General features: G+C 46.4%; 2 protein-coding genes across 3 annotated transcripts in view; one reads left to right on the forward strand and one right to left on the reverse strand.

Annotated features, from left to right (window-relative positions):
* The first annotated feature begins 5,178 nt into the window (after positions 1-5,178).
* On the forward strand, positions 5,179-20,332 carry AP3M2 (adaptor related protein complex 3 subunit mu 2). The gene is made up of 9 exons (XM_040414822.1): positions 5,179-5,284; positions 9,675-9,988; positions 11,808-11,979; positions 12,399-12,536; positions 14,381-14,466; positions 16,723-16,856; positions 17,906-18,113; positions 18,193-18,337; positions 19,423-20,332. The coding sequence occupies exons 2-9, from the start codon at positions 9,716-9,718 to the stop codon at positions 19,521-19,523; spliced, it is 1,257 nt and encodes a 418-aa protein (XP_040270756.1). The 5' UTR covers positions 5,179-5,284; positions 9,675-9,715; the 3' UTR covers positions 19,524-20,332.
* Positions 20,333-23,440: 3,108 nt separating this feature from the next.
* The window catches only part of PLAT (plasminogen activator, tissue type), a 39,031-nt gene continuing 36,866 nt past the window's right edge, over positions 23,441-25,605 (reverse strand). For both annotated transcript variants that reach the window (XM_040414823.1, XM_040414824.1), the window contains exons 15-16: positions 23,678-24,415; positions 23,441-23,631 (exon numbers count right to left, since the gene is read on the reverse strand). In XM_040414823.1, coding sequence (XP_040270757.1) covers positions 24,248-24,415 — 168 coding nt within the window. In that variant the 3' untranslated portion in view covers positions 23,441-23,631; positions 23,678-24,247. The remainder of the gene's footprint in view (positions 23,632-23,677; positions 24,416-25,605) is intronic.

Below are 25,605 nucleotides of genomic sequence, written 5' to 3' on the forward strand. Positions count from 1 at the left end.
GCTCTATCCTTTTCCCACTGAGTGCATGGTGAAATGGTCCTCTCCTCCGAAGGTAGATCCCCCAGTCGGTCGCCTTGCGAAAAATACGGCTATTCCGGTAGCCGATGGATCCTCTCTCCATGACCCTGTGGACCGTCGCATAGAGTCTCTCGCCAAGTCCGTCTTTGCGGCCAGTGGTTTAGCACTACGGCCCATTTTCGCTTCTGCCTGGGTGGCCAAGGCGGTCTCGGATGGGTCCTCCGTTTGAACCAGGACTTGGCGGCGGATCTCCTCCCAGCTGAGCTCCAATCCTTGGCGGTTCAAATCTCTCAGGCAGGGAAGTACCTTTGTGAGGTGGCCCTGGACGCTGGGGCTATGGTAGCGCGCTCCTCGGCCCTTGCTGTATCTCTCCGCCGAGAACTCTGGCTTAAAGTTTGGGAGGCAGATTCCTCCACTAAGCGATCTCTTTCGGGCCTTCCTTTTGCCTGGTCCCGACTCCTTGGTACCCGACTAGACTAAATCATTTCGGAAGCGACGGGTATCTTCCACAGCCAAAAACAAAGCGTACATTTTGTCCTAGGACTTCAGCTTCCCGTTCCCAGTCCTTTTGCTGATTCTCTGGCACCCGACCGGCGGCTAACATGTCTGCCAGGCCGTCCGCACAGGACCAACGGAAAAAAAATCTTTTAAACCCCAACCGGCCTAGCGCTCGCGTGCTCAGCCGCCACGTTCCTCTTCCGGAAAACAGTCTTCCACATGAAGGTGCGCCCCCGCCCTCGCGGGTGGGGGGTTGTCTCCTCCTTTTTCAGGAGACCTGGTGGGCTCACATCTCGGAAGCATGGGCACTCGAGGTCGTAACCTCGGGTTACAAAATCGAGTTCACATCCACCCCTCCCAACCGTTTTTTCCTCTCACAACCCCCCAGGGAACCAGTTCGGGCTGCAGCATTCTTCCAGGCAGTTCAGTCCCTCTTCGCACGGGGTGTGATAACTCCGGTTCCTTTGAAGGAACGATTTACGGGTTTTTATTCAAACCGGTGTGTGTCTCCCAAAAAAGAGGGCGCTGTCTGCCTAGATCTCAAGGTGGTAATCCGGTTTCTCCGTGTTCAACAATTCAGAATGGAGTCCCTTCGCTCTGTGATTGCTTTGTTGGTTCAAGGGGAATTCCGAGCGTCCATAGATATTCAGGACGCCTACTTGCACATCCCCATCGCAGCTGCTCACCAACGCTTTCTCCGTTTCGCTATTCAGTCGTGCCAAAATCATGGGTATTCACGAAGGTACTCACTCCCCTCCTTGCCCTTCTGCGATCCAGGGGCATTACTCTGCTCTCTTATCTGGACGACATCCTGATCAAGGCTCCGACAGTCGCTCAGTGCGAAGGAAGTCTACGGATCACATTGGACATGCTCTCTCGCTTCGGCTGGCTGGTAAACCTGCAGAAGTCTTCCCTGCGTCCCTCCACACACATCAGGTTCCTCGGCATGATATTGGATTCGGGCACGGTGTTGGTATGCCTCTCCCTGGACAAGAGCCTGGATCTTCAGCGGTCGGTCCATCTGCTCCTCCAGCGCCGAAACCCGTCAGTTCGCAATTGTATGCGGATACTGGGTGTGATGGTCCTGTACGCACAATTCCACACCCGGTCATTTCAACCTGCCATATTGTCGTACTGGGACAAATCCCCGTATCGGAGTATTCACCTGTCTCGACAGGTACAGTAGGCACTCAGATGGTGGATCGCACCTGCGCACCTGGAAGTGGGGAAGTCCTTTCTCCCAGTGATATGGACGGTCATCACCACCGACGCCAGCCTTTGGTCTCCATCGGAGTCCAAACTGCCCATCAACATCTTGGATCTCCGGGCTATTTATCTGTCCCTTCCGCATTGGACCCCTCTCCTGGAGGGCCGTCCACTCAGGGTACAGTCGGACAATGCCACGGCTGTAGCTTATATCAACCACCAAGGGGGGACCCGCAGCCTTGCGGTGATGAAGGAATCCAAAAAGTCCTACCGGAAGCCCACGTTCCGGTGATCTCAGCGGTCTACATCCCGGGAGTGGACAATTGGACGGTGGATTTTCTCAGCCGGATGACGGTGGACCCCCGGGAGTGGTCCCTCCATCCGGAGGTGTTAGAGGCGCTCTGTCTTCATTGGGGCCGTCCGGACGTGGACTTGATGGCGTCCAGACTCAATTACAATCTTCTCTCGATCAAGAGACCCCGAGGCGTATAACGTAGACGCCCTTGTGGCGCCATGGGACGGCTTTTCTCTCCTGTACATCTTCCCACCCATTCCTCTTCTGCCTCTGATTCTACGCAGAATCAGGATGGAGGGCATCGGGACGATCCTGATCGCCCCGGACTGGCCTCGCCGAGCGTGGTACTCCGACCTCATTCTTCTTTAGGGGACACACCGTGGCCCCTTCCGCTCAGGGCCGATCTTCTTTCACAGGGTCCGGTCTTCCACCAGAGTTTAGATACGCTACGTTTGACGGCGTGGCTATTAAAAGCTTCCTTCTAAGTCGGAGAGGTTTCTCTGATACGGTCATTCGAACGATGATTAAGGCCAGAAAACCCACATCGTCCAAAATCTATTACAGGACTTGGAAGTCCTTCCTGTGTTTCTGTGAGGAACACGGTCTCCCTCCCAGACGGTTCTCCCTTCCTCCTATTCTGGCATTTCTTCAGTCTGGTTTGGAACTTGGACTCGCGCTTAGTTCCTTAAAGGGACAGGTCTCCATATTTTTCCAGCGTTCCCTAGCTGGGTTAGGCCCTGTCAAAACATTTCTGCAGGGGGTGGCTCATACAGTGCCTCCTTATCGTCCCCCATTGCATTTTTGGGACTTGAACCTGGTCCTGGGCTCGCTCCAGGCCGCTCCGTTCGAGCCTTTGAGTGCAGTCTCTCTTCGCTTGCTCTCCTGGAAAGTGGACTTCTTAGTGGCCATCAGGAGAGTTTCAGGAGAGTTTCGGAACTAGCAGCCCTTTCTTGCAAGGAGCCCTTTCTGGTGTTTCACCAAGATAAAGTGGTGCTCCGCCCAGTGCCTTCTTTTCAGCCGAAAGTGGTGTCGGCCTTTCATGTCAATGAGGACATTGTTCTCCCCTCGTTCTGCCCGCAGCCGTCTCATCCGAGAGAGCGCATGCTCCATCGGCTTGATGTGGTGTGGGCTTTGAGGATCTACCTGTCCGTTTCTGATTCTTTTCGGCGTACGGACTCTTTGTTTGTAGTCCCTGAAGGTCCTCTCAAAGGATTGGCGGCCTCCAAGGTGACGATTTCCAGGTGGATTCGGTCAGCGATTGCCGAGGCATACCACTCCCGAGACAAGGCACCTCCCCCTGGGATCACGGCCCACTCTACCAGAGCGGTTGGGGCTTCTTGGGCTCACCTCCACCATGCATCTGCGTCTCAATTGTGTAAGGCTGCGACTTGGTCCTCCTTGCACACGTTCACAAAATTTTACTGGGTGCATTCTCTGGCCTCGGCGGATGCTGCTCTGGGCTCTGCAGTGTAGTAACTTCCGCGAGGGAGTGGTTGTCCATGGGGTTCTGGTTTTCCCTCCCCATGGACTGATTTAGGACGTCCCACGGTCCTGTTTCCCCCCAATGATACAAGCGAGAAAACTAAATTTTTGTGAACTCACCTGTAAAATCTCTTTCTCGCTTAGGGTACTTTCACACTAGCGTTGTTTGAATCCGGCGGGAAATTCCGTCGCCGGAACTGCCTGCTGGATCTGGAAAAACGTGTTAAAACGGACTACATTTGAATCCTGATCAGGATTCTGATCACAATGAAAAAATGCATTGGAAAAAACTGATCCGCCATTTATGGACTTTAACTTTTTTTGCACATTTTTGGGGTTTAACATTCAAAAGCCGGATCCGGTTTGACGGAACACACAGCGCCGGATCCGGCATTAATGCAAGTCAAAGTGGCGTTCAGTCAAAGTGTTCCGGATTTTTGGCCGGAGGTAAAAATGCAACATGCTACGGTTTTCTGAAAAGCCTGATCAGTAAAAAAAGACTGAACTGAAGACATCCTGATGCATCATGAACGGATTCCTCTCCATTCAGAATGCATGGGGATAAAACTGATCAGTTCTTTTCCGGATTTGAGCCCCTAGGACGGAACTCAGTGCCTGAAAAAAAAAAGTATGAAAGTACCCTTAGTTCATTGGGGGACACAGCACCCACCCAATTTTCTTAGTGCGGCATGTAGGGGCAGTTGGTTGCCGGTTGGGACCTCGGTTCTGGTTTGGTCCTACGGTGGGGTGCGTTTCTAGTTTGTTTTTCAGTGTACTTTCTGCTTCTCCTACTGCTAGTGCACAAACTGATATGCTCTCTCCAGGCTTTTCAGCCTAGTGTTGCCTCCTAGTGGCAGCAAACAGCTATACCCACGGTCCTGTGTCCCCCAATGAACTAAGCGAGAAAGAGATTTTACAGGCGAGTTCACAAAAATCTCGTTTTTCACATTGGCCTGCTGGATCCGTACTAACGCTAGGACATGTGTGCTGCCAGAAGTCCACTCCGGCCCCATTCACTATAATGGGAACAGGTCGGAGATGCGGCCGCAGCGCGGCAAACATGCTAGGAGGCGGCTGGACAAAAAAACGCAGCGTGATGGAACAGCCTGCCGGACAAACCTAACGCCAGTGTGAAAGAAGCCTTACACAATGTCTGCTGATTGCCCAAGAGACGAGCGACATCTAAAAAGAAGCAAAATTGTCAAAAGTAAGGACTGGAGGTGGCTCAGTGTGGCTAGTGCTGGTGCCTTGCAGCGCTGGGGTCCTAGGTTCAAATCCGAGGACAACATCTGCATGGAGTTTGTATGTTCTCCCCGTGTTTGGGTGGGTTTCCTCCCACACTCCAAAGGCATACTGATAGGGACCTTAGATTGTGAGCCCCATTGGGGACAGCGTGATGCTAAAGTCTGTAAAGCGCTGCGGAATATGTCAGCGCTATATAAGTGAGGAAAATAAAGTATTACATTTTTACACATAATATCATAGACAACCCCTTTAATTTCCCTTCATATCGGTGGAGTTTCCATTATCTGCACTGAGCCACAGCGTCTTCCCTCTCGGCCTTAGCAGGCGCTCCAGTCACGGCATCCATGAGATAATTGCAGACATTTTGGAGCAGGAGCGCACATGACACAGGATCCGAGCAGTCTCCTCCCCTGTGCACACAATGCTGCTGCTACTGAGGGAGGAGGGAGTCAGCTGAGCGGCCAGAGGGAAGGAAGCATCATATGATCCAGAGGAAGGAGCTGCACTGCATGTATGCAATGTAATGGAGACCTGAGCAAGGTAGGACTGGACCTTCTTCTCCACCTAGTGCATGCTCATCGTTGCACCTTGCAGCATCCCAAAATTGGGCAGCAATTGGGAAGGGGGGGGGGAGGAGAGTTGGGTGGTTATATGCGGAAATAGACAGTGGTATCTCACACAAGACTATTCACTGCTCCTATAGACCTGTATTACAGTCCTGCTTAAATCCTCTGTGCATTCTCCAAGCCACATGGTTCCCATGAACCCTGCGGATCCCTAGATAGACCTATATCCGCCTCTGTAGTGTGCAGACCAGCCATTATCCGCCACCTTATGGCCTCTCGTTACCATCTGGTCATTAGGTAGCAACACAAAGGCCTTAGTGAATGGATCGTTGTTTTCCAGGATGTGGAATCTGTAACGATCTCCTATTTTTCAGGGTGGGTAGTAGTTCACAAGGGATGATTTATTTTTTGACATTTATTTTGGTCATTTATTTAGACCCCCTAAAAATATTGTAGAGAAGCGTAGGTTATAATAATTCCTATACCCGGGCATGCTGCACATTCACTGACATCCGTCAGAGTTTCGTAACCAGTCACGTGACTGTAACATCTCCAAATATCGTTGAACTTGCGGTCTGTGCACATAGACGCCTCTCCAGGATGTGCACATCTGACCAGGGATGTCTGCAGAAGAGCTCTTCATAAGGGCTCATGCACACAAACGTATTTTCTTTCCATGTCCATTCTGTGTTTTTTTTGCGGAACCATTCATTTCAATGGGTCCGCAAAAAAAAAAAAATGGAAGTTACTCCGGAGCATTCCGTTTGCGTATGTCTGTATGTCCGTTCCGCAAAAAAAACTGAACATGTCCTATTATTGTCCGCATTAGGCCTCATGCACACGACCGTTGTTGTGTTCCGTGTCCTTTGTTCCGTTTTCCGTGATTTTCTGCGGACCCATTGACTTTCAATGGGTGCTTTGAAAACTCTGACAGTGAAAAAATACTGTCGTGTGCATGAGGCCTTACAGACAAGGATAGTACTGTTCTATTAGGGGCCAGCTGTTTCGTTCCGCAAAATACATAATGCACACAGATGTCATCTTTACTTTTTGCGGATCCGTTTTTTTGCGGACCGCAAAATACATACAGTCGTGTGCATGAGCCCTTAGGCCCCTTTCACACGGGCGAGTTTTCCGCACGGGTTGAACGCATTGCACCCGCACTGAATTCGGACCCATTCATTTCTATGGGGCTGTGCACATGAGCGGTGATTTTCACGCATCACTTGTGCGTTGCGTGAAAATCGCAGCATGCTTCTCTTTGTGCGTTTTTCACGTAACGCAGGCCCCATAGAAATGAATGGGGTTGCGTGAAAATCGCAAGCATCCGCAAGCAAGTGCGGATGCGGTGCGATTTTCACGCACGGTTGCTAGGTGACGATCGGGATCGGGACCCGATCATTATTATTTTCCCTTATAACATGGTTCTTAATACAGAATGCATAGTACAATAGCGCTGGAGGGGTTAAAAAATAAATAATTTTTTTTTTTTAACTCGCCTTAATCCACTTGTTCGCGCAGCCGGTATCTCTTCTGTCTTCTTTCTTCAAGACCTGGGTAAAGGACCTGTGGTGACATCACTGCGCTCATCACATGGTCCATCACATGATCCATCACCATGGAGATGGATCATGTGAATGACCATGTGATGAGCGTAGTGACGCCATCAAAGGTCCTTTTCCTCACAGATGAAGACAGAAGAGATGCCGGCTGCGCAAACAAGTGGATTAAGGTGAGTTAAAATATTTTTTATTTTTTTTTTAACCCCTCCAGCGCTATTGTACTATGCATTCTGTATTCAGAATGCTATTATTTTCTCTTATAACCATGTTATAAGGGAAAATAATACAATCTACACAACCTTGAACCCAAACCTGAACTTTTGTGAAGAAGTTCGGGTCTGGGTACCACAGTCGTTTTTTGATCACGCGCGTGCAAAACACATTGCACCCGCGCGATAAAAACTGAACGGAACGCAATCACAGTCAAAACTGACTGCAATTGCGTACCTACTCGCGTGGGTTTGCCGCAATGCACCGGGACGCATCCGGACACGCTCGTGTGAAAGAGGCCTTAGGCTACATTCACACAAACGTACTTTGTTTCTGTGTCTGTTCTGTTTTTTGTTTTTTTTTGTGGATTGGATGCGGACCCATTCATTTCAACACCGTGTGTTGTCCGTTCCGTAGCCCCGCAAAATATATAGAGCATGTCCTATTCTTGTCTATTTTGCACACAAGGATAAGCATTGTTACAATGGATCTGCAAAAAAACGGATGCAATATGGATGCCAAAAGGACGTCATATGTATTTTTTGCGGATCAGTGTTTTGCGCATCCGTATGTCCGTTCTGCGCCCCCCCCCCCCCCCCATTCTTGTCCTTTTTGCAGACAAGGATAGGACATTTCTGCAGGACTAAAAAGAAATGGACCAGGATCCGTGATTTGCGGACCGCAAGACACTTATGGTCGTATGCATGTATCCTAGATGTCATGGTCTCGCAATAATTCCTCTAATTACATAGGAGCAGTTTTTTTGTTTTGTTTTTTTTACATTTTATGTCAGGTTTCTTTTCTAAGAACGTGTTTACGAGGCAAATTTTTGCCAAGGAAATTTTGCACAAAAAATGCACCATTTGGTGAGGTTTTTGCTGTTTGGCCATTGCTGCACAGTTTCTGCTGAGGCAGATGCGTCCTATATGGATGTGCCCTTAAAGGGGTTATCCCATGACTAATGAAAATCAGACATTATATAGTAGATGACAATCTCTTTCTAACAAAGCTAGAACCAGCCCTGTACCTGACATGGATCCAGAGATCTCCCCATTCATTGCTGAAGTTGTTCTGCTAGATTTATTTCAAGCTGGCAGCTCAGGGGGGGCGTGCACTTTCTTCTGCAGCTGGTGGCAGTTGAAGGATGGAACTGAGCATGTGCGACCACCTCGGTGAGCTGGACAGAGAATTTAGAAAAAGAACAAACAGCAGGTGGCGCTGTACAGACAGATTTCAGTGAATAACTATACTAAATTATTTTTAGTTACGTGCAATTACAAAAGGATTCAGATCCAGGTGCTGGTTTGAATACTGTAGAATATTTTTTGTGGGACATCCCCTTTAAGGTTCTCTATCTAGAATACTTGATAATACAGGTCATATTGCTAGTGGAATTTATTCTATATACACAAGTTCAATGGGAGCAGAGTTGTAGTAGTGAACTCCATCCACTATAATGTTCATGGAGCTCGGCAGCTCCTGCGCCAAATTCCAGCGACGGAGCTATGCCAAACAGTTTTTCAGGCTACCAATACATTAGTTGAACACCCAGGGAGCATTTCCTGACATATATACACATAGGGGGAGCTTTATCAAACTGGTGTAAAGTAGAACTGGCTTAGTTGCCAACGGCAACCAATCAGATTCCACCTTTCATCTTTCATTTTCCAAAGGAGCTCTGAAAAGAGGAATCTGATTGGTTGCTAAATCAGTTCTACTTTACACCAGTTTGATAAATCTCCCCCATAGTTGCCAACAGTCACAAATTTGAAGGGATTGTCCCTAATATTTAGAGACGATGCAAGCATATTCGGAAGTCTAGGGCCAAAAAAGGGGAGGAATTTATGTAAGCCCAACCCACACATGGGTGGTTCTGAGTGGCATTTGGGCATTTCTGGTCAAGGCATAAAAGTCTAATTTACCTAGACCAGGGATGCCCAACCTGTGGCCCTCCAGCTGTTGCAAAACTACAACTCCCATCATGCCCGGACAGCCTACAGATGATAGCCTACAGCCAGGCATGGTGGGAGTTATAGTTTAACAACAGCTGGAGGGCCGCAAGTTGGGCATCCCTGAGCTAGAAGAATGTTGATGTACACCAAACACATGAATTAAGCCTTAGAAGGGTTGTCACTTAGCTCTGAAAGTGTATGGGCACCTTTAGGTCAGTTTCATTCATTTTTATACAGTCCATAGTGAACAGGGCCAGCTTAGTGTTGGGCCCTCGTCTCCCCAAGCTCCACTGATGCTGTATGGCGCGATTTTATGATACTTTTTCCCTTAGCTGGAAGGGTGCTGCCATTATGCTGCAGGTGACAAATCTCTCTAATCAGCACAATTATACACGCTGGAACGAAATCAGCGCCGGACTGGCCCACCATAATCCCAGAGGATACTCTGATGGGCCCAGGCTCTGATGCCATAGTGGGCCCCAAAGGTCCTGGATAAAAAAAATATATATTTGGAGCTAATCACTTGCCCCTAAGGTCCATTTCTTTGAATCAAAACCTATTAGACTTTATTAATAATATGAATTCCTTCAGGTGGACCCTGAACAAAATCATACTAAAGTGTATTATCTTTCCTTTCTAGCATCCTGAAAATATCAATCTTGTCATTGACTGTCACCAGCCATGATTCACAGCTTGTTCCTCATTAACCCTTCGGGGGACATCTTCTTGGAGAAACACTGGAAGAGCGTGGTATCTCGTTCTGTCTGCGACTACTTTTTCGAGGCTCAGGAAAGGGCGTCTGAGGCAGAAAATGTGCCCCCGATCATCCCTACACCTCACCACTACTTACTCAGTGTTTACCGGCATGGCATCTTTTTTGTGGCTGTCATCCAAACTGAAGTACCGCCACTGTTTGTGATTGAGTTCCTTCACCGCGTAGTGGACACGTTTCAGGTAAGATTTACGCATAACGTAAGTGTTAGACTGGTTTAGGCAAGGGCTATATGGCGACACTGGTCACGCGACACATGTCGCGGGCACGATCGATGAGCAGCGGTGATCCCATAGTAACTAATGGGATCGCCGCGGCAGTAGCAAAAAATCCAACATGGCTGGATTTCCTGCGACTAATGTGGTGATTCCATTTATTTCTATGGGATCACCCCTACTCAGTGATCCTGGCTGCGATGACCAGAGTCGCCGTGTAGCCCTTGCCTTATGAAGCAAATGCGCCAAGAAGAACAATCCCGCTTGACAAGGGAGTGTCTCTTAGCGCAAAGAAGGTGTGGCTTAAGACGCAACAACGTGCGTCTAAAGGTGAAAGGTGTAAAATATGTCATGTCATGTGTACATCCTGTGCACCCGCATAGGGGCCCATTGGGTCATGGGGCCCACTGCTACCTACTACTTCCTACTGTCCTTGCAGATTGCATGTAATGGACCAGGCCAATGAATTTCAATGGGGTTGCCGATTTTAAAGAGGACCCCCTCACCTCTTCTGACATGTCTATTTTAGTAACTACTTGCATCCCCAATGTAATAACAATTCTGGGGCATCTATTCTTATGACTACAAGCTGTGCCATTCCTTTATTATTCCTGCTAGAAGTTATGTATGACTTGCCAGCAGTTTACAATGAAGGTCCAGATGGGTTTTACCAGTTGGGAGTGTGTCCTTGCACAATCTAACACTGGCAGCAGCACTGATTGCATAGCGTCAGACTGTGCAGGGACCCCCTTCCCCCCCATTGGTAACCCCCATCTGGACCTTCACTACAAACTGCTAGCAATTCATTCTTCTAGCAGGAATAATAGAGGATTGGCACAAACAGAGGGATAAGAATAGATGTTCCAGAATTGTTACATGAGGAATGCAAGTTGTTACTAAACAGACATGTCAGGACGGTTGCAGGCCCTTATATTGGGTTGTTGAACAGGGGTCCTGCGCTGTGTCTGCTTTTCTTATAAATCGGTGATTTTTTAATAACTACCATAAATTTCAGTCATAACAGAACAATGCTGTGTCCAATAATACCGCCACACGCTGTGCAGATAGTGCCACCACAGTACCTAATTAACAAAGCTCTATGATGCCTTATATAATAATGCCATACAGTGCCCTAATAATACCGCCATACAGTGTGCAGATAGTGCCACCACAGTACCTAATTAACAAAGCTCTATAATGCCTTACATAATCATGCCATACAGTGCCCTAATAATACCGCCACACGCTGTGCAGATAGTGCCACCACAGTACCTAATTAACAAAGCTCTATAATGCCTTACATAATCATGCCATACAGTGCCCTAATAATACCGCCATACAGTGTGCAGATAGATAGTGTCACCACAGTACTAAACTAATAAAGCAATATAATGCCTTAGATGATCAAGCCATGCGGTGCCCTAATAATACCACCATACGGTGTGCAGATAGTGCCACCACAGTACCTAATTAACAAAGCTCTATGATGCCTTAATTAATAATGCCATACAGTGCCCTAATAATACCGCCATACAGTGTGCAGATAGATAGTGCCACCACAGTACCCAACTAACAGCTATATAATGCCTTACAGTGCCCTAGCTAGACCCCTCCATGAATCATTCTGTGGAGGCTGATGGAGAACTTAGATAGTGGAGGCTCTGTAATATGGCCTTGACCTTGACTACACACACGTTTATCTATCTTGGGGCACAATAGTACAATCAGCCATGGAAATCCAGAAGGCCTTACTTGTTCTCTATATGAATTCCTGTTCATCCTCTAGGATTACTTTGGGTCATGCTCAGAAGTCGTCATTAAAGAGAACGTTGTGGTGGTCTACGAGGTTCTTGAGGAAATGCTGGATAATGGATTCCCACTTGCCACCGAATCTAATATTCTTAAGGAGCTGATCAAACCCCCAACCATCCTCCGAAGTGTGGTAAACACCATTACAGGTAACACTCTCAGGACTGTATCACTACATAGGGTCTTATAGGCTATTTAAACTATGCTATTTTTTCTATTGGTCTTCATTAAAATTGTTGAGCCCCTTTCTCTGTACAGCCTTGAGATTCTCTAGTCGCAGGCTCTGTATTTTTACTGTGTTCCGTCAGGCAGCTCAGCTGAGGGCTCCTTATCTCTGATCTTCTAAACATTCATTATAGCTCAATTCTTATCTTACTGATAAGAATGTGGCTTAAATAGCTGTATTACACCAACAGATTATCTGACAAATAATCATTGGTCAGATGGCCGTTTACACACAGATCTTTTTGTCATACACACCATCCGTTGCTCTGATTGGACAGGATGCCAATAAGCCAGGGTCTAGATTGATTCTTGAATGCTATGGGTTCAATCTTCTGTTTTTCAGGCAGCTCAAATGTGGGTGACCAGCTCCCCACAGGACAACTCTCAGTAGTTCCATGGAGGAGGACAGGGGTGAAATATACCAACAATGAGGCCTACTTCGATGTAATAGAAGAAATAGACGCCATCATTGATAAATCAGGTAACTATATTGGTGACGCCCTCATATACCAGTGTCGTGGTGGCGAGTAGGGGAAACTCCCCACCGTACGATAAGGTGGGTATACGGGGAAGCAGCTAGGCCAGGATGCCAGAATCAGGGAGCAGGTCACCTCCTAAAGCGTCCCTAATCCTCACCCTAACTCTTCATCGTATGAGCGGACCTGGATGGTAGAACGGTTCATACCCAGGATACCTAGGACCCTGAGTTGCCCTGATAATCTCTCACATAGGAGCAGGGGAGAGACGACCTGTTCTTCAAAGACACTGAAGAGCAGGAGTCTCTGCAGGCCTAACAGCAAGGAGAGGAAGCCAAGTGGAGTGGCAGGTAAGTATCCGGTGGCGGGGATAGCCACTGAACCAAGAACCCAGGAAGGCATTGTAACATACCTGCCAAAGCTGGTGGACAGCACAACAGAAGACCACACCAAAGGTAAACTGGAACCAATCCAAACGTACTGCAATCCAAACACCAGACGGATGCAGTACGTACTGACACACCGGAACCAGCACTCCAGCAACAGCTCACAGACTTGACTTTTGGTTCACCCCTCCGGGAAACCATGGAGCCCCCTTCCGGGAGCACAACAAACAGGGTACGACTTTCATACATGCCGGACATAAACCACCAACTGACCAGACATGTAACAACAACAAGACGAGACACCACACCCTGAACAGAATCCCACACAGGTAAGGTAGGGGAACATGGAGGATAGAATGGGAAGACATCGCTGGAGACAACGATGTCCCACTAGGTGGCCCTCACACTGGAAGCTGGGACATCCAGACAAGGAGCAGAACTCCAGCACACACACCAAGGCTGGACTACAACTGACTCCTGGCCTAAAGCCACAGGTATAAGAAGCACCTAGTGACCACACCCAGCAAGGTAGTTAACCCCTACAGAGGAGGAACCAGGAGAAGGGGAGAGAAGCGCATACAAGCCGACATCAACGCTTTGCCCCTGGCAACCGGCAGGTACGGCAAAAGTGCATTCTCCATGTAATAACAATCCTGGAGCATCTATTTTTATATCTGTATAGTGTGCTGTTCCTCTATTATTCCTGCTAATATTTATGAATGAATTACTAGCAGTTTGCACTGAAGGTCCAGATGGGTGTAACTAGCTTGGGGTGTGTCCCTGCACAGTCTGTCACTATGCAATCAGTGCTGCCAGTGTTAGATTGTGCAGGGACACACTCCCAACTGGTAAATCCCATCTGGATCTTCACTGCAAACTGCTGGCAATTCATACATAACTTCTAGCAGGAATAATAAAGGAATGGCACAGCATAGAGTCATAATAATAGGTGCTCCAGAATTGTTATTACATGGGGGGGATGCAAGTAATCACTAAAACAGACGTGTCAGGAGAGGTGAGAAGTCCTAACCTAAAAGTGGAGAAGCACAAGCTCATCTGTGTGAACATGAAAAAAAAAAAAAAACACAAAAAAAAAAAATCTTGACTTCCACCATCATCGCGTCCATGTTTTTACTCCTTAGATCTCTTGTACCCAGAATGGAGGACAGGCTTATCATTCCTGGGACCAGTATAGGGGTGGTGCAGTAGATGGGGCTGTGATCCTGTGCACAGATTCCTCCCTCATCTATCGGTACATGCGCAGAGCAGACTCGTAACATCAGCGCATCCGCCAATTGATGAGGGAGGAGTAGAACATGGGCCGGGGGCAAGGTTAACTCATTGGCACGGCTGAGAGATTCGAAGCAAGTAGACCATCATAATCACTAGTAGGAAGGAGGCCTCAGGTAGAGATCAGGTCTAGGTGCGCAGATCTTCTGGTTGACCCTCTTCCTTTTTCACAGGCTGTACAGTGGCCGCTGAGATCCAGGGCGTGATCGATGCCTGTGTGAAGCTGACTGGGATGCCTGATTTAACATTGTCTTTTATGGTAAGACAATTTAAAGGGACACAAATTTAGATCCGTCCAGTTGCGATACTGGATGTAGATTACAGTTTTTGATAGCAGATGCAACACTGACATGATATTCTGATGATATGGACACGGAGGTGTTGGAAATCCCACTGATTTTCACTGCTGATTTCACCCCTTAAAGGGTTTATCTAAGAATATGATATTGGGATAGAAGAATTGCAGGGGTGGCGCTCAGTGGATGCTGTATGCAAGAAGCAGCGGTATCGCGGCAAGAACCACACAAAAATGCCGCACGGGAAAGGCAATGAAGTGTATTTAAGATACTGCGCTGAAGGACAATTTTTAGAGATTGATGTTACTATACAGGTATTGCAACTGGATATATTTTTTGATATTTTGCATCCTCTACAGGTTCTACACGGATGGAACCCTCCTAGTCCTCCTTCTTTTGATTTCTGAAAAAAATCTGAAATCAAAAGAACGAGGACTAGGAGGGTTCCATCCGTGTAGAACCTGTAGAGGATGCAAAATATCAAAAAATAAAAAAATAATAACAGAAATCACCAACTCAGAGGGATCCTATAAACACATCATAAAACACCTCATTACCTGCAATAGTAAAGGGGTCATATATACCTTAACATGCCCTTGCAATAAAATCTACGTGGGCCGCACCAAGAGAACCCTAAAGAAAAGAATAGGAGAACATGTATACAACATAACCAGAAAATATGAAGGACATCCATTATCGCGTCACTACAGTATAAAGCATGGGGGAAACTTTGCTGGATCCCGTTTTTGTGGGGTGGAAATAATACCACCTAATAGGAGGGGGGGGGGGATTACATCAAGGAGATGTCAAAAAAGGAATCCAAATGGATATTCAATATGGACAGCCTAATACCAAACGGACTAAATGCGGAGCTAGAACTGTTCGCTTTTGAATAGATGAATGACACTGAATTCATGCAGGATGGGCAGGGAAGAGGTTAAAGCTCTGGAGAAGTGCCTATAAAAAGGGTGCATGAACAGCCAGGCAACACTCCCTGAGGAAGAACAGCGTCTGTTCGAAACGCGTTGGAGAAGGATACCTGGCACCTGTCGGTCATTGCTTGACCGCTTTAGTGACGTCACTAACTAACTCCAAGTGAGCGCCAACCACTCCCCTACACACACCTCCACCTGCGGCAGCAGCGTGCCACCGGCCGGGGCACGAGGCAGCACGCCGATCCATCCTGCAGCTGGATTACCCCATCCTGACCCAAAGCATCGATAAAGAAGAAAGAAAAAACAAACTGATAACCAAAGCATTAAAGCAGCAAAAAAGTAGAGAAAAGAAAAGAAAAGGGAAAAAAGCAGACTTTCCGAACCTACAGGGACGCAGACAAAAGCACGCAAATTGAAGTCTTCACTACAGGTAAGCGGTCTCCAACCAGCTCAAACACCTGTATAGTGACATATCTTCGCATGCTAGCCTGCATCCAGTTGCAATACCTGTATAGTAACATCAATCTCTAAAAATTGTCCTTTAGCGCAGTATCTTAAATACACAAGAATATGATATTGATGGCCTATCCGCAGGGGGTCGTCCGACTCCTGGCACCCACGTTGATCAGTCTCGTCACAGCTGCAATAGCAGGCACGGCCACTATACAATGTACGGCGCTGTGCTTGGTATTGCAGCTCAATCCTATTCACTTGAATGGTACTGAGCTGCTCCTAGGCCATATGACCTATGTACAGTGACGTCATTGGCCTAAGCCTCCGGGAGTCGGACCCCACCCCGATCTAATATTGATGGTCTATCCTGAAGATAGGCCATCAATATCAAATTCCCGAAAAACTAGAGCTAATGTCCACAATGAATCATCTGCAAAATCCACATGTAACACATGGGCAGCATCTAGGAATGTCTGTTCTTCCAATTTATATATCTAGTTGGGGGTGTTCATTCTGACATTAGGGTATTTTAGATTACCTTGCTGCTTAATTGCAGAGTAATAAACCATAAATATGGACCCATTAAAGGGGTATTCCCATCTCAGAACCTCTTCCCACCTGGATGTGCTGGCCAGTGGTGGCTGAGACTTACTGGAATAACCTTTGTACAGTTTTGGTATATGGTGCCCGGTCATACCCTACCGCTATGGGCAATCTTAGCAGAGTTGTCCAGATGCATGCGATCTCCATAGGCAGTAGGTAGGATGACACAAAGCATACCGCCGCACATTATATACTTTACTACCGTCACATCCTGTCTGTACCTTGCAGAATCCTCGTCTCCTGGATGACGTGAGCTTCCACCCTTGTGTGCGTTTTAAGCGCTGGGAATCAGAACGGATCTTGTCCTTTATACCTCCCGATGGAAACTTCCGACTGCTGTCCTACCACGTCAGCGCCCAGAAGTAAGAAGCGCCATAGGAAATAAAATCGTCAATCTTCTATGTTTGGCAGACATTATAATTGTGTAAAGTTTGTTCCAAAAACAGCTCCACGCCTGTACACAGGTTGTGTGTGGTATTGCAGCTCCGCCCCATTTACCTTAATCGGCTGCAGTACCAGACACAACCTGTGGACAGGTGTGGCGCTGTTTCTGGAAGAAAGCAGCTATGGTTTTAATTTTTTGGAAAACCTCTTTAAAATTACTCACAGGGTTATTCCTTAGGTTAGGGCTACACGGTGACATGTCATGTGACAAAAAGGGTACAACTACATTGAGACATGTATCATGCGACACAGCCTTAGGCAGTAGGAACCTGATGGTCAGCCATACATTACAGCTTAGGCAGTAGGAACCTGATGGTCAGCCATACATTACAGCTTAGGCAGTAGGAACCTGATGGTCAGCCATACATTACAGCTTAGGCAGTAGGAACCTGATGGTCAGCCATACATTACAGCTTAGGCAGTAGGAACCTGATGTTCAGCCATACATTACAGCTTAGGCAGTAGGAACCTGATGGTCAGCCATGCATCACAGCTTAGGCAGTAGGAACCTGATGGTCAGCCATACATTACAGCTTAGGCAGTAGGAACCTGATGGTCAGCCATGCATCACAGCTTAGGCAGTAGGAACCTGATGGTCAGCCATGCATCACAGCTTAGGCAGTAGGAACCTGATGGTCAGCCATGCATCACAGCTTAGGCAGTAGGAACCTGATGGTCAGCCATGCATCACAGCTTAGGCAGTAGGAACCTGATGGTCAGCCATGCATTACAGCTTAGGCAGTAGGAACCTGATGGTCAGCCATGCATCACAGCTTAGGCAGTAGGAACCTGATGGTCAGCCATACATTACAGCTTAGGCAGTAGGAACCTGATGGTCAGCCATGCATTACAGCTTAGGCAGTAGGAACCTGATGGTCAGCCATACATTACAGCTTAGGCAGTAGGAATATGATGGCCAGCCATGCATTACAGCTGATGACTTGTGTTAACTGGTCTTGTGTTGCAGCTTGGTGGCCATTCCAATTTATGTGAAGCATGGGATCAGTTTTCGGGAAGGAAGCAGCTCTGGACGTTTTGAGGTGACCCTGGGACCCAAGCAGAGTATGGGCAAGACTGTGGAGGGTGTGACTGTCACTGGACAGATGCCAAAAGGTGTCCTAAATATGACGTTGACGTCATCCCAAGGAACATATGTCTTTGATCCTGTGACCAAGGTGTGTTGTGCAGCCAATACATGAACATTAAGATATAATGTCTCAAGTGCTGACCTCATTATTGCATATGTTCTTCTAGTTATTATCATGGGACGTGGGAAAGATTAATCCTCAGAAGTTACCAAGTCTGAAGGGAACTATGATCCTCCAAGCTGGTTGCTCCAAACCGGATGAGAATCCAACACTAAACCTTAATTTCAAGATCCAGCAGCTAGCCATCTCAGGTATAGGCCAGATGACCCTACAGCTCCAAAAAATGTATATAGCGATGTATGCTTCTTCTGCTCTGGGTTCAGACTTACGTAGGTTTCACACCATGCCTGGTGTTACTGTACTTGAGGACGGCTTATTCTTAAAGAGGTTTCCCAGCCTGGAGAAACAGATGATCTATCCTCAGGATAAGTCACCAATATCAAATCAGTGGGGGTCCGACACCCAGCACCCTCCACCAATCAGTTCTTTTTGGCAGCCACCGGCACTATAAAGTAGACAGCGGAGGGAGCCATTAGCAAAGGTTCAGTCCACTGTGTAGTGGCCGTACCAGGGGACTTCAGCTCAACTAGAGTAAGTGATTGGCATCTCCAGTCTGCAAGACCCTTTTAAAGGGGATATTCAACAATTTAAATTTACCACTTATCCACGGGATGGAACCTCCCAACCTTTTCTAGAATAGGATACTCAGGTCCTGGCGACAATAAGGTGGAGATTGGATGGTCGAGCATGTGCACTGGTACTCCATTCAAAGTCTGTGGGACTGATAGAGATTGCCGAGCATTGCAGTCAGGTGTCTGTCACTCCCATAGACATTGAATAGAGCGGCGGGTCACATCCTTGACCACCACTCCATTCAAACTCCTCACTACACAACCACACTTCGGGAGCCCCGTTCTAACGACTGGTGGAGGAACCAGCCATGCAGCCTCCAGCAATCAGACATTTATCATTTGGATAGGTCATAAATGTTGATTATTGGAAAACCCCTTTAAAGGGGGCTAGCCACCTTTAGGGGGGTAAGTTAGCCCCCCACCCCTTCTGGGCAGACATGCAAAAGGAAGCATACTTATTTACTGTCAGGAGCTGCCTTCCCGGGTCTTCACTGTCAACATCCGCTTTGTCACCACTGCAGCCAATCGCTGGCTGCAACGGTGACCTGCCATAACCATTTGACATGATGCAAGGGGTGTAGGACTGGTTATAAATGATTTTCATGAAATAACCCCCTTATTGTCAATATTTGTTGATAGACCATCTTGAAACGCTGACAGCAGTCTTATAAATGGTGTTTTTTTTTGTACGCTGCCCCCTGTAGGTTTGAAGGTAAACAGGTTGGACATGTATGGTGAAAAGTACAAACCCTTCAAAGGAATCAAGTACATGACCAAGGCCGGCAAATTCCAAGTTAGAACATAGAGGAAGAGGCGATTCTGTGGACGGCGAGCTTCTCTCAACGCCTGTGAAGTGTTTCAATATGACTAATGCTCCCACCACATTGTACTCTTGTAAAAAAGGAGATGTGACTTGCAGTGAATGTACGTAGATGACAAGTAGCGGTGCTGTGTTGTATATAGATCATCAGAGCCAAGTCTTAAGAGAGTGCCCCCAAATGAATCCCCTCTTACACCACCAGCTACTGGCAGGTGTATACAAATAAAAGAGGGGACTTGGTGAATTCAAAATTGGGCCCCCAATGAGGTGTGCGCTCCTCAAAGAGATGCATGTATGGTCCTCACCTCTAGCCTTGAGGAGGCGGCCAGGTTAACCCCGCCCCTGAGGAACAGGGAGCCTCATAGTTCAAAGCCTGTAGTTTACCTCCATGGGGCGTGTACCATTCTTCCTGCTGACCCCATGCATCCTGGCATTTACATAAGGAGGAGATACCTGCTGTATAGTGGACTGTGATCCATTGTTCTCCTGTGTGTGTGTGATTCTCTGACTACTAAAGTACGCTGCACTCCTCCAAGTGCTTACAAGAGACTACTGGATCCAGACTTGCACAGTATTATCCGGCATGAAAAATGGCACAGCGGCTAATAATTGTGAGTTTTGCAGGACTGATACTCTACAAGGTGCTGGAGGTGAAGTGTTGCTTGGATTCCTGTATTGTGGGGTTGGCGATGCAGGACTCTTCATAGGTTTGTAGGATTTATTCCACTGGATGCATCATAAATTGTTCAACAAGTCGCCAATTCCTTTGTGTAATAAAGTTATTCTTGCCAGGATGGAGTGGTACGGTACTATATTATAGTCACGTCTGTCTGTAGTTTATTGTCTCTCAGGTATCAAGAGCCTATCCTGATTTATCTCATTCCTGCATCTGTGCTGTATACTGGAAGTAAGGCTCAATTTGGTCGCTAACGTTGGAGGATACCCCGATATATACCTCTGATGGAAGGCTGCGATGTATAGACATAGAGTGTATATATCTCCTGCCATATACCTCCGATGATGGAAGGCTGCGATGTATAGGCACACAGTGTATATATATTCTGCCATATACCTCTAAGGATGGAAGGCTGCAGTATATAGGCACACAGTGTATATATCTCCTGCCATATACCTCTAAATAAAGGAAAGCTGCAATGTATAGGCATACGGTGTATATATCTCCTGCCATATACCTCCAATGGAAGGCTGCAATGTATACACATACAGTGTATACATCTCCTGCCATATTCCTCTGATGGAAGACTGCAGTGTATAGGCACACAGTGTATATATCTCCTGCCATATACCTCTAAATAAAGGAAAGCTGCAATGTATAGGCATACGGTGTATATATCTCCTGCCATATACCTCCAATGTATACACATACGGTGTATATATCTCCTGCCATATTCCATCGATGATGGAAAGCTGCAGTATATAGGCATACAGTGTATACATCTCCTGCCATATTCCATCGATGATGGAAAGCTGCAGTATATAGGCATACAGTGTATACATCTCCTGCCATATAGCTCTGATGATGGCAGGCTGCAGTGTATACGCATACAGTGTATACATCTGCCATTTAGCTCTGATGATGGCAGGCTGCAGTGTATACGCATACAGTGTATACATCTGCCATATACCTCTGATGGAAGGCAGATCTAAATTAAAAAAAAAATAAAACAACTTTGCAGAAAGTCTCAATAAAATAAGAACTTGGTCTGTTATGTCTGCAGCCCTTAGACAGGCTTATATGTTTCCATGGTAACAGACGACCAACCAACCCTGTGTAGTCTGATCCTACCGTCACATTGCCTTTTATCTGTCCTCTACTTCTTGTTTACCTACCAAATGGATGTTAGAAAGGATTAGGGGACAGGTGGAAGGTGACTGAAGGATCAGACTACAATTATATTCTTTGTTGTCTGTTACCATGGAAACACACAACATAGAAAAATAATTAATTTAATTAATTTAAATAAAAATAAAATTAAATTAATTTGCTATTTGCAAAGCTACTCCTTTTATTCTTTTTTTGTTACATTTTAGTTGTACTTGAAGGTGTAAATAGCTCAGAGCAGTGGCGCCCGTTATGGAGCGAGCTGTTACGACAGTACACACAAGTTCACAGCAAGTAAAACTTTATTGGTATCATCTCCATTCACTCATATGTTGAAAACATTACACACCTAAAGAGTGTTTTTGCACGATTATAGCAAAAATCCAGTGTTATGTGATTTTTATTAGGGATGAGCGAATAGACTTCGGATGTTTCATCCGAAGTCGATTCGCTCATCCCTAATTATTATCATAAAAAAAAAAAAGGGCCACAATATCAGGCAGGTGTGAATACGCCATAAGCAGTCCATCGCAATCGTCAAGCCTGAATCTTGTAGAAGCAGCTGTCGAATAGGAACCTAATATTCTCCCACATGGGCCTAAATCCAGCTGTTGTGTCCTACAGGAGCAGTAATGTAATACGCCGCTCACAACTTGGCCATTGTCTGCCTATACATTATAGATGACTGTCACCAGATCTGACATCGCCCGGACCACAGTGCCAGTCCTTGCGGCTATTGACGTCAGACATGGTCCAGCATGGTCCTGTGTACTTTTACCGACGTGTGAATGTCATGTGACTGTACCTAGTAAATATGAAGACGGTACCTATCTATTAGCTATTCTAATTAATACAGACTATAATTGATTGTAATACTTTTCTCAGTGTTGAAAACACTGAAAGTCATACATTTTTCCCTGCAGCGGCCCCTCCTGGGGAAATGCAGTATTACATGCCATTGATTCATGTGACTGGGTGACTATCAAATACATGGTCGTGCTTAGTCCTCCGGAGTGGGAGCTAGCCCGAAAAACCAGAAAACTCCCCAATTTATACTGTACATATAAAGAGGTTGTCAAGGTTTTGTGACTAATATAACAAACCTCATACATATAAAACTAACAGGATCACGTCAAGTAATACAATCAGCTGATGATCATGTAACCAAGCATCATATGTGTCCAGGTATACATGTATGCAAGTAGTGGTCTCTCTACATTCATTGATATATATTCATTGTAACACCAGGTTACGTGCTAGAAGACGGCCATATTGACCCCGACCCCTTTACCCAATCATTGTTCTTTTCATATACTTTTTAGTATGCATTTTTTTATTTTTATGTATTGGTATCTGGAAACAATCAGCAAGTTGGCTACCTGCTGTTGCTATCTATTATTACTAGGGTGGCTTTATTTTTATTCTAATTACCCAAGACAGGCAGTAAGGCTACTTTCACACTCGCGTTTTGGTTTCCGTTTGTGAGATCCGTTCAGGGCTCTCACAAGCAGTCCAAAACGGATCAGTTTTGCCCTAATGCATTCTGAATGGATAAGGATCCGCTCAGAATGCATCAGTTTAGCTCCGTTCCGTCTCCATTTCCGCTGCTTGTGTCAGGACGGATAGTTTTCTATGACACAATCTGGCACAATAGAAAACGGATCCGTCCTGCATTGACTTTCAATGGTGTTCAAGACGGATTCGTCTTGGCTATGTTAAAGATAATACAAACGGATCCGTTCTGAACGCATGCAGACAGCTGTATTATCTGAACGGATCCGTCTGTGCAGATCCATGACGGATCTGCACCAAACGCGAGTGTGAAAGTAGCCTAACACATAGATTTCCAACCTAACACCTCTACCTGATGGTGTCCGCGTCATATCGGGCCAGCAGGGAACATTAAAAAAGGACCTTTCATGGTTTTGAATTAATTGAGATAAATACCTTTACTTGCGGGGTACCCCCCAGCTGATGCTGCCACCATGCCTGATTTTTTTTAAATACCGCTGGTACGCTCCGCTGTGCCCCCCTGCACTTTTCTCGCTTAGTATGCTAATACTAAAGGAGCTTGCCCACGAAAAAGATTTAGCACCTATCCACGGGATCCCGAGACTGAGGGTCTCGTGTACTCTTGAACGGAGAGGTGGTCACGCATGTGCACTACTACTCCATTCGAGTCTATGGGACTGACTCAGCCATCTCCATCAGTCCCCTAGGCATTGAATGAAGGATGTGCATGAGCGACCACTATCCCATTTATGGCGATCGGTAGGGGTCCCGGTGGTAAAAAAACAAAAAAAAAACAACAAACATGGGTAACTAAGCCAATTACAGTTCCTTTACACCAGTTTTGATAAATCCCCCCCCCCAAAATCTTTCCCATACAGAAGAGTGGAAATCAGAGAACTGTCATTGCTTCCTCTGAGTATTCTTCAGGCTTCTATTGTCTTGCACCAAGTATGGAGCTCACGTCCAGGTAACATCCTTCCACCGCTTGCTTTATGAATATGTTGGCTGAATTTTGTCCGTCAGCATGGAAAATAAACTACGATTGGGTCATCGTAACACATTCAGAAGTATCTGTAGATCCATTCGGATCTTACCAGACGTAGTGTCACCTTGGAAATTCCAGCGGAATGAACCCTCGGACAGGGACGGACCTTCGGAATACTTCTCATCCAAGTCTCCAGACCTGCTCTGAAACTTGTGCTTGGTCTTTGTATGATTAAATATAAAATATCATAAATATCCATTACACCCATCACGCAGCTCACGTGTGGCCCCTGTTAGCCATGGCTGGTCTTTGGTCTCTGACATGTCCAGCATTGTCTTTAGTGGTTTGGGTGGTAGTGTCCATCAGGTCTCAGTTCAACTGAATGCCTGTCTTTTGCCGTATCCAGTCTATATAACGGGTCACTCGGGTATAAACTCCAGGCCTGTCCTTTACCCCGCACTTATCTCCCCAGCTGATGACACCAAAAAGGTGCATGCGACCATCAACAGCACACACGAGTGGCCCCCCAGAATCGCCCTGGAAGAAAATATTACATTGTAAGACATTATGGGACACTGTTCTTTGCTCTTCCACTTGTACAGAATGAGAGAAACATGGCTGCTTTCTGCCAATAACAGCCCCACACCTGTCCACAGGTTGTCTGTGGTACTGCAGCTCAGCCTTGACTCACTTCAATGAAAAAAAAAAACTGTCTTTTTTGCGGTGCAACCCCTTTAAAGTGGTGACCAAAATCCCTGACGATCAGCTGATACTGCTGGGGAATACACTTCACTTCTCTATAGCGACCACTACAGGGGAATCATAGTATTACATGACCCTCATCCAAATATATCTTGTGGCTTGACCCAGTCCACCAGAACACAGACCACTCTTTCCTGGCAGCTCTCTGCACTTGTTAATGGATGAGAATGATGTCCCTGTGACCTTCCAGGGCTTTAATATATCCATTCTTGATGCCCCACCAGTGGATTTTTCCCTTGCTCAACTTAAAATGGTGTAGTGAACCAGAGACATCCTTTCTGGTCATCTATAGGATGCCTTAATTTATTTAAACTGATAAGAGCTTTAACTATACAGATGCCAGAACCCGAGTTTGGGGGCTGCTGTATACTTTGCCTGGCATCCAGCTGAAAAGGACCTTTGGGAGAAGGATTGTGAGGAGACCCTTGTTTTTCAAATGGAGCTAATTAGCCCTCCTGAAAATACTGCCTGTAATGCTAATTAGCTGAAAGCATGTCATTGACAGCAGATCCCAAATGTCCTTTTCAGCTGGATGCAAGCCACCATATACAACCATCCAAACTTTGCTTGTGGCCACAAATGAGGCGCTTACAAATGAAATGTGTCAATAGCAGATTCATTCTAGGCCTTTATATAGGCCTGTATGGGGAAAATCTGGAGACTGTGATGAGATTGCCAGCATTAGGCAGGGTTCACGTTGCGTTTTAGCCCTCCACAGTGCTTTCAGTCAAGGGTATACCTGAAAATGGTTTTCAAACATATACTGCGATGGGTATATTTATTTTAATAGGTAAAACAGAGTTTAAAAAATTCATCTGACCAAAGATGAATCCGTCAGCTCAATCTACCCATCGCAGTACATCTCTGAATACCGATTTCGAACATTTACCCCCCAATGGAAGGCCTAAAACGCGATGTGAACCCGGCTTCATAGGATTTGCTTCCATTTTTGAAGTAGAAATACA

The sequence above is a fragment of the Bufo bufo genome, chromosome 1, assembly GCF_905171765.1.
Source record: "Bufo bufo chromosome 1, aBufBuf1.1, whole genome shotgun sequence".
NCBI lineage: Eukaryota > Metazoa > Chordata > Amphibia > Anura > Bufonidae > Bufo > Bufo bufo.